Consider the following 15101-nt stretch of genomic DNA (forward strand, 5'->3'; position numbering starts at 1 on the left):
ACTCATGTTTGTGGGCCTCCAACCTAACTTACCCATATAGCATTCCAGGTCTCCACTAAATCTGGATACCAGAGTTGGGACTCCAAAATCTGCCTAGACTTGTGAATATTCTCAGGATCCAGCAGCCTCTTCTCTTATGTCCCATAAGAATACATGCCTCAAATGGGCTGCTGTGAGATGAAGCTGCCACTCACATTTCAGCTGCTGAGATTTATTCTTGGTAAACTTGTTTATTCCCAAAAGAAGAGAGGACTTTGTGAGAAGCCTAGAATAGTGGACTGGATAGTGACCACTGCAGCACAGTTCCACTCCCCAGAGGACAATTTATTCATCATCACGGGTATCCCAGGCCTGATTCTTGCCAGTCATACCTGCCTTTCATCCCCTGATCTGTGAGGAAGATTCCATCATTGCTCAGGTTGACTTTCATGCTTTTCCATCCATCGTAACATTACTAAAAGAATTACAGTTCAATTAAAAAAAGAAAATGTGTTTAAAGATAATAAGAAGCAGGGAAAAATCTATAATCCAAGCTACTAGAGAGGCAGACACCAGGAAGATCAAGGTTTGAGGTCAGCTCAGGACAAATGTTAAAGATTAATAAATATAGAATGGTGGCGAGTTGTGGTGCTAGTAATGGGTATGAGACTTTGTGGGAAAAACAACTGAAGCAAAAGAAGGGCTAGAAGTATGGGTCAAGTGATAAAGTGCTTGCCTATCAAGTTAGAGACTCTGAGTTGAAAACACAGGCAAACCAACAAATAGAAAAAAAGCAAAGAAGGGAGAGCAAAGGAGAGAAAAAAGGGGAGAAAGATGGGAAGGGAGAGAGAGAAGGAAGAGAGTGGGCAGTTGAAAGAAGGAATGGAGAAAGGGAAGAAGGAAGGAAGGAAGAAGGGAGGGAGGGAGGGAGGGAGGGAGGGAGGGAGAGAGGGAAGGAAGGAAGGAAGGAAGGAGAGACTGGAGAGAAATGGGGAAGAGTTGGAGGAAATGGAAGGAAGTATGGGAAGAAGGAAAGAAGGGAGAGGTGAAAGGAAGAGAGGAAGGATAGGGAGGTAGGGAAAAATGAAGGGAGAAAATCTAAAAAGGAAAACACACATGTGAAAAGTTAAAGAACAATGTATGTGGACCTCAGGTGTCAAGGGCACATTTCAACCCTGTAACACGGGAACTCATTGTCTTCTCCAGTGTGGACATTTCGACTTTACAGGTGACAGCAATAGTCAAACAAAGTAGGGAGATGTGGTCATGGCGAATGCAACAGGAGGCATTTGAAAACTAGGGAGTAAAGGTGTTACATTTCATGAGTGAGTTCCTCAGGATCATGGGGCAAACCTGTGGTGTAGCACAGTGCAGAACAGGAACAGAGTGTGGATGCGGATACTGTGAGCAGCCAAGAGAAGGAAAGAAGGGACCCTCTACACAACTCTGTCAGAAAACAAAAAAGAGCAAAAAAAAAAAAAAAGTATGAGAGTATGAGAAAAAGTCACTTAGACTGTTTCCTTTCATTTTAGATTATGGAATAGGAAGTGTGCTGTAGGCACAGACAAGTAGGATGTATCAGATGAAGAGAAACCCAGACTGTGAGAATAAGATAATTACCAATGAAGCAAGGTCTTAGGGGTAGTGGGGCCACAGCAAGCAAAGTCAAGGGGAGAAAGTGGAAGCACAAGGAATTCTAGACACTGCTTGTTATTTTAGAGCATGAGACAGCTTTTAGTGATTGCTTATAAAGTCCAAGTCGGGACTTGTGTCCATTTAACTTTTGCCAAGGCATCTTCATTACCTACAAAATCCAGATCTAGGATGTTCAATTTTCTCAAATAAAATGTGGGAATAACTTTAAATATTCTTTGCACAGTACAAACTTTTCTGGAAGTCCCAGTTGACATTATAATATGACTTGTATTTGAGAAGTGATTAATTTTTTTTAATCTTTGCAGCGTTCTCTGGAAGACAGATTCACTAGATAGAATTAACCATGCCAAGGTGCCACATTTCAAACAGAGTGTGCTTTTTCCCATTGATTAGCAGTCATTTAGCTTTTCTTTTCTGTTCTACCATTAAAGACTCTCTTGACAGTTTCAAATTGTTAAATGCTTTTCTCCCTCATTCTTTTGCTTCATTAATCTGTATGTTAACTATTCACATAGGTACAAAAATAGGGCACCAAGCATTGAGCTGCAATTATATCTACCCAGTTAAAAAATCAATCCTGTGGCGTTAGACAGCTAAATGTAAAACTACTAATTTTTAACCTCATTCATATTGACTATCAAAGTCAAAGCCACATTTACAACCTAGCTCCTTGCAACCGAGACTGACATATTCATGGCTGCTTAGAAGAAGTGAGTTCCAATTTCAATTTCAAGATCTGATAGCTGTGTTGACCATGAAAATACATTCTTTTACCTCAGCATAAAGTATATACTTCCTTTACCTCAGTGCTACAAAGACACTTTATCTATTTAGATTGCAGAAGCCTTAGAATGCTATTAAGAATCAATAATGAATATTGAAAGCAAAATAAGAGGACCAGGTGTTGTTGCTCACATCTATAAGCTTAACTACTGAGAAGGCTAATATCTGAGAGACTGAGGTTCTAAGAGAGCCTTAGTGGAAAAGAATGAGAGACTTCATCTCCAGTTTACCAGCAAAATACCAGACAAGAGACATGGCTCAAATGTTAGAGCTTGAACTGAGCAAGCTCAAGGCTACGAAATCAAACCTTAGCACTGTTAAAACAGAAGTTCATAACAAGAAGTTTGAATTTTTCCACTCAATGTAATGTCAATTTGCTCGACAATTTGTGGTAAGGTTTGGATAACTATCTGACAAAGGGTCAAGTGTTAAAGTCTGGTCCCTAGCCTAGGATACTGTTGAGAGCTTGTGGAACCTGTAAGAAGTTGGCCTAGTTGGAACATTTCTGATCATTTGAGGGGATGCCTTCAAAGGGGATATTGAGACCTTGAGCCCTTCTTTCTGTTTTTTAATTATTATTATTTTTTTACTTCCTAGGTAGGATGAGACAAGAAGTATTGTCTATTCTGTGATTTTCCAGGGAGTACTTCTCTATTCCAGACACAATAGCAATAGGTCTGCTTTCCTTGTCTGAAACCTTTGAAACTGTAAGAATAAGAAACCTTTCTCTTTCTGACTTTATTACCTGAAGTGTTATTTTTATAGCAATGGAACTAATATGATTTGAAAATGGGATTTAAGACAACACAGAATGCTGTGATTTCTAAATCTATTTAAGATAGCATTCCTTAAAAATAAAGATGCCCAATTCATCATTCAGCTGTAAGAAAAAAATATAATTCTACCATAAAGAGAAGTGGCATATTAGCTTTAATGGGAGATTTCTACCTCTAAAGAGACCAAGGTTTACAATATCAGAAAGAAACCTAAAGTAGTTAATTATGTTATTTGTTATAAATTAAGTAGCCTTTTTACTGGCATTCCTACTTTTGAGAAAGTTCTGAAATTAAATTGTATTCATTAACTACAAAGTCTTAGGAAATTAAAACAAATAGAATTACTGTCTCTGGATAACTATTCAGGTAATTTCACATGTTTTATTAATATGTGCTGTTTTATAGTAGGTAACACACTGTACCTAGGTGGTAAATCAACAATATTTCATAATAAAGCATTAGTTCATATACTGAGCAAATATATGGCTTTATTTATATCATATATACTTATTTATTTAACATAATGATATTAATGTGTGGAATACGTAAAAATAAATTTAGTGAGTTAACCATATCAAGTCATTTATTAATTTTACAATTTATGAAGTAAATGATTTATGCAATTACTTTATGAATTAAATAAATTCATGTGTTCTTTTCCTAAAGCTTGTTTTACATGCATGAAGTTATCTTTGTGGTAACAGAATGGTGCAGTAAGGTCATCATGACCTCAAGTTAGATTTTATGAATCAAAAGTCTTTGGCAATCCCACAAATCCCCCAGCGATGACTCAAATGTTAAAATTTGCTGTAAGAAATAGCTCCTGATAGTTTAAAAAAAAGAAGGAAAAGAAAAAGGTCTGAGACAAAGAGAAAAACAGGAGGAATTGGAGTCTGCTGGGCCTGGACAGAAGGGGGCACTGAAGGTCTGTCTGCCTTCGGCCCATCCTCCAAGCTGCCCCATCTCCCCTTTGGTTTGTCATTTACCATTTGATTATAAACAAAAATTATGAACATAAAAGTGGAAATATGTCACAATCTACATAAATAACACACCGTTCTTAACTTTGAAAAGGACTACTTTAAAAAAATAATTTTGCATTTGAGGGTTTTTTTTTATTTTGTATTGCGTTGCTAGCTGAGTCTTCTTTGTTTTAATATGTATTTTTTAAAATAAATATACTAGTATAATATATCATTTCAGTATCTCAGGGATTAAACTATTCATTTTACCCTGAAAATATGATTAAATTCATTTTTCATTCCAGAAAAAAACTTTATCATCATTTATTGACTTCTAAAACAACTCCCACAATATTTATTAGTATTGCCTGTATATCATCAAAATGTGTACCACAGCACTATTTACCAATGGAATAAAATATAAAGATATTTCTATTTTTTACATCCTTCCCATCAACACTGAACTTATTTCTAGCTTATATGAGAAACTAAAGTAAGTCATGAGGCAAAGCTAATAGATTTATTGCTTATTTTGTAAACAGGATCTATTTTCACATTAGTCTTTTGGTTTTCATTATGGAAATTTAGTGGATTTATAAGTTTATTCTATACAAAATAAAAACATTGTTTTAATGTCTCCTATGATTTTTCATGGATTGACAGTTATCCTTTCAAATGTAGATGCAATTATACAACATTAAATTCCAGCTTTTTGGTAAAAGTTTTAAAAATTATAGAATTTAATCTCTACAGAAAGCCTGAAGAATAGCACATAGCCTGAGTTCAAAAGAAAAGTGCACACACCTATGTACATACATACACACACACACACACACACACACACAAATGTATACAATGACTGAATTAGGGAAAGGCAAGAGATCTCTCTTGAATCTGCAGAGAACTCTCTGGATATAAAGTATGATCATTCTTCCCTACTTATTTACATTAGCCAATTTATGCCTTGAGCAATTGTTTTGCTCTGGATCCTTTTTTCCTAGCAGCCAGCTAGTTACTCTTTGCCAAAAATTAATACCAATATATCCAAAAGCAAACAAATCATCTCTCTCTGAGGCCATTAAATAATCTAATTTTGGTCCTGAGAATTTCATTTTATGCCTTAGATGATGCTCAGTACATTCAATTTCCTAGGAGGAGAATATGGCCATGAAAGTAGTTACTGATTTAATGTATAAATCTTTGCATCTCTCACAACACATATAGGTTCTCATTGATCAGAGGATAAATGCGTCCACTGAGGGGCCCACTGGTGACCTGGGGAAGTGAGGGCCATTGCTCTGGAAAATTGATGATGTGTGACTTGGAAGTTGGCAGAGTCACTATGAGCTACCATCTTTCTGCATCCACTGTGACAAGCCACCAGACAGAGCAGATAAGTCTCTGAAGGGATTGCTGTAGTCCCTCCTGAGATGGGCATCTCAAGGAAGACCAGATTCCTATGCAGGGTCACAGGAAACATATAGTTGCATGTCACTGATTTAAAGTGGAGATACAGAGATAGTTTCTCACACAGGCATAACAGAGAGGTGTTCCCTCTCTGGCTCCCTGCAACATTTGAACCTTAACAATGAAGTTACTCATCTCAAAATTAACTGCGGGTTCCCCCTTCTAAAAGCAATCAGACCTTCAAACCATGGTTGTATCTTTAAAGACAAGTAAGCAGCTCTAGCAATATTTCCATGACAAGAACATAGTATTTACTTTATCTTACTGTCAACATTTCCTGAGAGAGGGAAATCAGCATATATCCTATGCAGTGTCCTTTTCTACTTTCATTACACTCTATTTTCCCTGTGTAAGTGCACTGGCTTTAGAACATTGCCAATATGCTTACATCAAACTCATTCAGGGCTGCCGCCAGCTCGCCAATACCCGTGTGGCCTTTGGCTTCATCGGTGGGCGAGGTAGCTTGAGCGGCATTGGAAATGCCTGCGATGGCCTCCTGGACTTGTTTGAACACATAATCTCGGTTGGCTCTTGTGGCAGCGACATCTGGGTGGCGGAGAAAGGCTTGAGAGGCTGTGTACAGCATCGTGGCATTCTTCTTCAATGCTCCACGAGCAGCTGCCATCTCATCTCTACAGTGAGGGTCCTTCAGTTCCTGCACACGCAAAATGCAGGACACGTGAGAACTTTACATGAAGTCATTTTTCAGAAAAAAAATCATGTTAGGTGGCTAGAATAACCAGAGTTAGATTTAGAAACACACACACAATACTGTTTTTAAAAAAATCAAAATTTGTGTATTTACATGCATAGTATTATAAATATGCTAAATATGGGCACAAATAATATAACAAAAATCAGCATTAGTTGCCTTTTTTTGTGGCTGATAGGGCATGAGGAAATTTTAACTCTTTTTTTTTCTATTTATTTTTCCCCAAGTTCCTTCCATTCTTTTCCAAATTAATTGGAAACAATGTATTAAAAATAAAAATTTTATTTATGTATTTTATATCTTCATATCCCATACTCTGATGGATTGGAATACCATCTTCCTATTTGGGTCTCTAGCCAGTAGTTGTTTTCTCTTTGCCACTTCATTGTATATGAGATGAGTTTGTATGTAACAAACTCAAAATCAACGTATTTATTAAATGTGAAATACGTATTTCAGACACACATTCTTTTGAATATTGGTGGACCCACCATTTCCTCCCACTTGTTCAAACTCCAACCTGGAACAATCTAGTAGCTGTCACTCTTGACTCATGCATCCAATAGAGCCGCAGGCTCTGTGCTCCGTTTTCCTGCCACCTTCATAGCTACTACATGAATGGAGATCACCACTGCCTGTCACCTAGATCTCATCAGCTGCTGCTTCCCCTAGTTTACCTGCTCCCTCCACTCTCTTCCCTTCTATTGCAACACATCTGAAATGATACTAAAACATAAATTTGACACGTAAAGATTGAGAACTTTGAATCATATACTTAACAAGAGATTCCAAACACACTGTGAGACTGAAAGGCTGAGCCCCATCCTGGTCTCTTGTTTGCTTCATGGAGAAGTGGTACTGCCTTTCAGTTGTTTCAGCAACTAAAGAATTTCCAGGCCTCCTACTTCCGAGCAACTCTGCTCTTACTTATATCGCCATAAGGGCCATCATACTATATTCCTTTCCATAAAGCCTTCTGCTGAACAAAGCTACTTAAAAATAATCACATCACGTAAAATCATATTTCTGTGCTTGTCACAAAGAGGACTGCATCTTAATCATGTTTGTAACTCAGCATCTCCTCACTCTGGCACAGAGTGAACATAAAACAAATGTTCATTGAATGGAACTTTCCCATTGGTGAGAAGTGAATAGGAACTGTTGTCAATGTTAAAGAATTCTGGAAGACTTTCAAAAGGATGGGTGAAACTAATTTTAACAAGCCTGTATGCATTTGGAGATACTGTTTTTCTTTTCAGAATGTGAATGCATTCTTTGGGAACACAATCCTAAAGGCATCCAATGATCGAATAAAATTGTACTAAATGGAGGTTATGATCTAGGCAAAGTAGAAGCAAAGGGGATGACAGGTCAGTAGTCTTCATCATGGGAGTACTCAGTCACATTCACCTGTTCTCTGTCTTCCCCTTCTTTCCTCCCTTCCTCCCCTCCCCTCTCTTCTTCCTTTATTTTTCCTGCATTCTTCCTCACTTACTTATAAAATTACCCTTTCGATGCTGCACAATGTAGGCATACATACATGAAAAGGGGCACCCATAGAACTAGGAGATCAAAACATGATTCTAAACAGTGCTAATTGAGTATAGCAATAGCATCTCACTAGGGTTTGTTTTTATTTACCTTTGAGAATTTCCTACAGTGGACACAAAGAGCATGGTGGGGTTGGCAGACAGTTCTCACCAATAAAAACAGGTGCTCTTTGCAATTTATATAGGAAAGAACCAGAGAGTATCCAAGACCTGATATGATATTGGACCTGGTCCGGGCAGCAAGCAGTCTTTGAGAATGCAGGTTCCTAAGGTATTTGATGGCAAGCAAAATACAAGTGACCCCACATTTACACTCACCACCATTTTCTCCAGCACTCCCCAACCCTTTCCTACCTGCTGTCTTCTTGCAGCTACATAGTTAAGTTTCACCATCTCTTTTCCAAATTCCTTAAAGCGGTTTGCAAGGTCTTGCTCATTGGTAGCATTCTTCACCGCTTCCAGGGCCTCTTCCACCTGAAAGTATAAAAATCCAACATATTTATAAGTGTTCAGTATTAAAGAATTATTCGACATACCAGGCAACTAGTAAAATAAACCTTAAATATGTACTCATATTGAGCTGAATAAAAGTAGAAAGTACCACTAATCACCTGAGTCAGATTAAACGTTTGTTCATGATTTACAGAATATTTTGTATGCAAAATATGTGATGGACTCTCTAAGTACACAGATATTATATATTCATTCTATTTTATTGAGTTATGACTTACAATACAGACTTCTAATTTAAGGTAGGAAAAGTAATCATAAGAATATACTTATGAAAAATATGGAATTCTAAATAAATTGTAGAAATGTTCAGCAAAGAAGTAGCTCCCTAAAACTATAGAAATCCCTTGACTGTCTGCTGACAATTTGGGACAGATAGAATCTCCATGAGTCTTAGAGACACCTGCAAATCTGGGACTGGAAGGACTGGCATTTTATGCTGACTTTGCAGCTTGGTGTGTACTGGAAAGAGGCAAGGGCACACATCTGGACTCTACATTCTCTTGTCAGCCGCAGGTGGTGGACAGAGGACAGCGAATGTGCTGTCCTAATGATATGCTGTGCCTCGAAATTATTGCACTCCATCTCTTGGGAGTTTTTCCAGCATGGAATTGGATGTGACTTGTGAATTTTCATCAAAATTACCTTATATATGAGTTAAATATTTCAAAGGTAGTGAAGTGTCCTTCCCTCCAAAAATGACCTTCACTTTAGAGTGTGTGAAAATTGGGCTTCTGGTTGTAATCCCATGTGGATTCAAATGAAACGAACATTAAGATATTATAGCCCATTGATCCACTAAGTCATTGTCAGTCAGGTAGCATCTTTGTGGAAATAATGTTATCATTGGAGTAACAAGAACACAGTCCTAGGAGAATATGGCACAATAAAGTATTTTCTTTTTGCAGAATCAAACATTTGTAAACATGCGTGCAGCTTGGTAGAGGTCCCTGATTAGGGCAGGCTCCTGAGAGAGGCAGGAGAGAAGGCAGGTCTGAAAGAGCAGAGATAAATGCAGAGAAGGTGATGTACAGAATTTAGATTGGCTCTTGTAGTGTTGCACAAATCAAAAGATAGTCTATAGATGGATGATAGTTTGACAATTCAGAGATACAAATGAAGACTAAAGCTAGGGAAAGCCACAGATCACACAGCTCTGACACCATCACAAAGATGCTTAGACATCTTCCTTATCAACTGGCAGGAGGGAAAGAAGAGTGTGTATATACCAGTGATAATAGATATCAGCAAGCCTTTTATCCATCAATGTGATAATGTCATTCCATTTACTAAATAGCAAACCTTTAGTAAGGCAAAAGTGCTAGGAAGCAAGGGGAGTTATTTAGAATAATGGTATATGAGCAGGGGGCCTAATTTCCACATAAATGTAAGCTTTCATTCCCATTTTCTATGACAATTCACATAGTTGTTTCTCTCATTATAAAGTGTATTATCAGGGTGTAGTCCTCCGTGATAGTATTTTATAGTTCCTATTCAGGCTCAAATAATGCTCAAGGAAAAGGATAAAGCATGGATGGAAAGGGCCTATGCATGTGAAGAGGAGGTGTTCTTTTTTCTTTTTCTTTCTTGTTGGTTGTGGGGCTTGAACTCTGGGCCTGGGCTCTGTCCCTGAGTTCGTTAGCTCAAGGCTAGCGCTCTACTGCTTTGAGCCACAGTGTCACTTCTGGTTTTCTGGTGGTGAAATGCAGGTAACAGTCTCATGGACTTTCCTGTCAGGGCTGGCTTTGAACAGGTGATCCTCAGATCTCAGCCCCCTGAGTAGCTATGATTATAAGTGTGAGCCACTGGTGCACAGCCCGAGGAGGTTTTATTAAGCACTTAAGTCAAACTACCCTTTAGGGTAATTTGAGTGGTCCATAGTTTAATGGGGAGTGCATATCTCAATTTTTTAAAACAACAAATCCATGATGCTTCACTTTCTAATAGATTTATAATCATCTTGGCCATTAACAGCATCACTGAGAGGATTCACTTAGCCTTTAAGCTGTTCCTGCCGATTATTTGAGTTGTAAATATTTACTTAGATCCTAGAAATTGGTTCTAGGAAAGAGAGAAAATATTATCTCAGAGGGAGCTAAAACCTAGATTTTTTTTTTAAAGTGTATGTATAAAACTACTGGTTGTTAGAACAATTTGGAATAGAAATTTTGTTGTGTTACACATCATTTCTCTTCTTATTGGTTTTCTCTATGGAATTCAGATGCCTGTTTATTTTTATAATACTTACAAAACATGATTCAAAGAATTGTTTTTGAAAAGAAACTCCCATGATGGACTCTATCCCTACGAAGATAGAAATAGTTTGAATCTAGAAAGATCTCAGAGCTTTCCTAGTCAAATGTTTCATGTAGAATCACAACTCACAGTATATTTAACATCCCACCTAATTGGAGAAAATAGGACCAATGTCTGGTTCTGGGTTTACTCAATACTTGAAGATACATAGAAGAACAAAAGTCATGAAAAGGACAAGAGAGAGGAAAGGAAGGATGAGAGGAGGAAAAAGGAGAGAAAAGATAAGAAAAGGGAGTGACAAAGAGAAAAAAAAGAAATGAAGGGATTTAAAGGAGAAAGGAAAAGGCATAGAGACTAGCGAATTCTGCAAACTGAAAATTAGTATAAAAACAGATTGTATCGATTTAAACAGAGAGAGTGACTGGGTTTTATCTGTGAAGTAATGAAGGTAATCTGTTGCTATGCTAGCTTTCAACAACAAAGCATTGCTAATATTGTTCTGTAGTGTTCAATGTAAAACTTTTCTAAAGCTCGCCCCTGCTGTAAAGTTATATAGTTGCTTTCAACTGCCTTTGAACTTATTTTTCTCTGTATTGATCACATCTGTAACAGCCCCCCCCCCCAGAGTTTCATCCTGTTGCCACCTAGTTGTTAGATGGTCTCCAATGAAGATGAAGACACCCTGACCTGTTGTGACTGACACCTCTGGGAAATAACAAGCCCCTGTTGGAACAAGCCCCAGTAGTTAACACCTCTTGGAATTAACAAGCCCCCATTGTTAAGCTAAAGGGAAAATTGCTGTCATTTTGGAGTATATAAGCAGCCTTCTGAGATGGCCTGGGACTGCATCTTGAGATCCAGAACTGCAGTCCTGGTGTGCCAATATTTGCTCAATAAAATCATTTTTTTTTTCAATTTTAACCTCATTGTCTTATTGCCTGTTCATCTGTGGACCTCACAACAATCTGGGGAAGGAAACTGACTCCCATGAGCAAAATCAATGCCTCCTCTCAAATATTCCTGGCCATCCAGGAGTTCGGGGATGACAGCTGAGGAAAGGGAAATTTCTCCAAGCCAAGTTGACCTCAGACACTTTACCCATCCCACACCTCCCCAGGCTATGTGTGTGAGAAGGGCTGTCACATGAGCCTAAATTTGAACCCTGAGACTGAAAGGGAATTAATGTGAAGCTTGGGATGTCTCCAGGGGAATGGGGCTTTGAAGAGATGGAAGATAGTGGCAGGGATAGAAGATAGTGGCGATCTCGTACATGCTGCAGGCTGCCATGATGACTTGAAAGAGGAAGGTGTCATGGTAGAGCATTTTTATAAACAGGAGGTTTGTGTCTATATTCTGTACTGAAAAATGGTTTCCAAAAGGGAGTGGTGACACACTTATTAAAGAAGTAATTTGAGCATTAGAAACAACCATTGTGCCTTTAATATTTTGAGTCAGGTACTTCTGGGGCGGTGGGGAGGAAACCAGGGAGGGAGGAAGGTGGGAGGAGAATGAAGGAGGTAAAAAGTTTGATAAGAAATGGTAACTATAACCCCTCTGTACATTACTTGGACAATAAAATAAATAAATAAATAAATCGATTTTGAGTCAGGACACAGATCAGCCGAAAAGACTTGAAAAGACAAAAGTGGTATTAGAATGTGTTTTTTCACAAAGGTGATGCTATTTCTATAGCTTATAACTTCAACCTCTTCCAGGTCTTCTCAGCGTTTATTGCAAATAGCCTATACCTCCACTCCTGGATTAAGCAAGACTGCCAACAGCTGTGTTAATTGTCTGAGGTAAAGTCTTTGAACCAGGCTCTGCTTGTTTTTTGTTTGTTTTGTTTTGTTTTATTGGTTGAAACTTAACTTACTTCAAAGGGTTGTGTGATCATTCCTTTTTCCATTAAGTATTCATGAAGCCACAGAGGCAGGCAGGCAGACAGGAAGACACATGAGGAGGAGAATGACCCCCCTCCCCGCCAGGCAGGAGTCACATCCCTGCCTTCTTGCTCTGAGTGCGCATCTGGTTTCTCTGCCCTCATGTAAGGCACACATCTGTGCTAGAGGATCACTGTCAACATACTCATTGATTTTTGTTAGCACACACTGACCCCTGCCCAGAGTCCTTGTGTGGAGGCATAGTTGATTGAATTTTAAATGACATTGATGAAACGACTTAATAAATCATACATAACTCCCTTGTTAGAATCTGATTTCACAACTAAGTTAAAAATATTCATCTTGGAAATAAGTGCTGGCCAAGGGAAATGATGAACATGAGACCTTCCATCTGACCATTGTTTGTGCCTCATCCTGCACTCCTGTTTGATCACCCATGTTTTCATCTTTATCAAGCTTCCTCTTTCTGCCTCCAAAAAATAAGCTGGATATTTCATTTTCCCTTTCCTTGATGAATGGACTGTCCTGATTCAATTTTCCCTTTAGTCATTTACAAATAAGTGAAACAATCTCATCACAAAGCAAGGATGATTAAATGATTAAACAAGATTCTTAAAACTGCATACTTTAACCAAGTACAAACGTTATATTTTAGGATATGCTTCCAAGGCTAATTTTAATTTGGGTAGAAGAAATATGACACTAGCCAGAGTCATCATGTACTTGTGATGTACCAGATATTGTTTTGAAAGTCTATACCAATCTAACTCCTCAAAGCAGGTCTGAGAACTGGGTATTTTCTCTATTCTTCCTTTGCAGCACAGTGACTGACACTAGCTAGACTAAATGACTTGCTTAACCTGGTACATGTCTCACAGCAAGTAAGTAAGTGCAGGATCCTGGGTTTGGACTCAAGTAGTGTGCTCCATACCTAGTTCTTTTAAGTTGTTGGGATGGGCTACATTAACTTCCTAGGAAGGAAAGTGTTATAAAGTTGTCGGTATTTGGGGTTGATTCTATGATTAACTCCTTGACAATGAAGACTCATTAAGAAAGCCTTACCCCCATTTGATCAGCCTTCACATTTGAGTCATTAATTCCTTAATATCACTAAAATCTACACATCTCCATGGGTTTAAATAATCAATACATAAAGAGCACAAACTACTTCCAAGTTACCCAAGTCCTCTACAAATTGAATCTCTCCAACTTGTCAATCAACTCTCCATATCCTTCCTTCTCAATGCCTGGAAGCTGGAATGCCTCGCTTTGTGTCAATCACCCAAGCCTCCTCATTCCATCACCTCATGTATCTGTCCTGTCCTTGGTTTGTGAAGCTTTCTCTAGGTAAAGTTTGGTGTCTGACTTACGTCTCTGTTCTTAATGGCAAGAACATCCTATTTTACTTTAGGATGTTACTCTTTCCTGAGAAACTAAAAATTGTAACCACCATTTTGTAGTTACTAACTGCTAATTTTGCTTCTGTAAACCGCTTTGCGGCTAAGGACTTAGGAAACTCCCTATTGTACTAAGACCCCATTCTGTACCTGACTGACCTTACTGTAAGCCCTACCCCCCCACCCCTAGCTTTCCAGTAAAGACCATAAAATGCCCTGGGACAGAGAGCTCTCAGAAAAGCCATAAACACCCATAAGAGTGACTGGCAGAGAAGAAAAACAAGTTTGGGAGTTACTCCAGAACTCCCCCACCCAGGTGTGGTTTCCAGTATCTAATTAAAACCCTGCAGCTGTGCAGGTATTCCCCTTGCTACACCCCTATGGTGTAACCAATCAATTTTAAATGCGTCGGTCCCTTGATCTGACCAATGACCCTTTCCAGATTCCTTCCCGCCACCAAATGTGCCAAACATGCTTTAGAATTATTTTATAATTTTCCCATGGTGTGTTATTTGTTAAAAGATGCTATGATGTATGCTAAGTCCCTGCCTTCCTCAAGGAATGTATAAAACAGCTGTATGCCCTAGGCTCAGGGCCTCTTAGCATCACCATTTACTGAGTGCATGGAGGACCAAGCTAGCCCGAAATAAATGCCCTTTTTGCTGCTTGCATGGGTCTTGGTCTCTGTTGGTCTCTCAGGGGATCCGAGAGCATTTCATTCCTAGCATAAGCGATCACAAACAAACTCACCCTTCCTGCTCTCCAAATATGGGACCATGCTCTTGAAGTGATATTCCTTTCTGAGTCAACCCAATGTTAAGTTGTGAAAGTAGAGTGTGGGGCTTGTTTCCTCATTCTAGCATGCTCCCTCAACACACACCAGTGGGTCAGCACAGTCCTATAACCCCATTGAGTAATTTTGCAAGTGAGCATTTTCTCTCAGATGTACTATGGAGGTCAGATCTGGCCAGCTCCATATTGGCCACATGGCAAGTTGTACTATTCTAGCATCTTGTCTTGATGGGTGTGCCTGGATTCTTACAAGAAGGGAAGTCCCATCCCCAGGTAATGGGTGTTACAAGGGTGGGCACATGGCCTATAGGTTACTGAACCTGTCAGTCAAATGTGTGGGACTGGGAGTTTCCTGTGACC

At 38.8% G+C, this 15101-nt stretch overlaps 1 protein-coding gene across 1 annotated transcript in view; it reads right to left on the minus strand.

Annotated features, from left to right (window-relative positions):
* Ctnna2 (catenin alpha 2) overlaps positions 1-15101 on the minus strand; it is a 1054352-nt gene that overhangs the window by 717856 nt on the left and 321395 nt on the right. The window contains exons 5-6 of the mRNA XM_048352594.1: positions 8240-8359; positions 6012-6278 (exon numbers count right to left, since the gene is read on the minus strand). Of these exons, the coding sequence (XP_048208551.1) occupies positions 6012-6278; positions 8240-8359 (387 nt within the window). The remainder of the gene's footprint in view (positions 1-6011; positions 6279-8239; positions 8360-15101) is intronic.

This window comes from Perognathus longimembris, chromosome 8 (genome assembly GCF_023159225.1).
Source record: "Perognathus longimembris pacificus isolate PPM17 chromosome 8, ASM2315922v1, whole genome shotgun sequence".
NCBI classification, from domain to species: domain Eukaryota; kingdom Metazoa; phylum Chordata; class Mammalia; order Rodentia; family Heteromyidae; genus Perognathus; species Perognathus longimembris.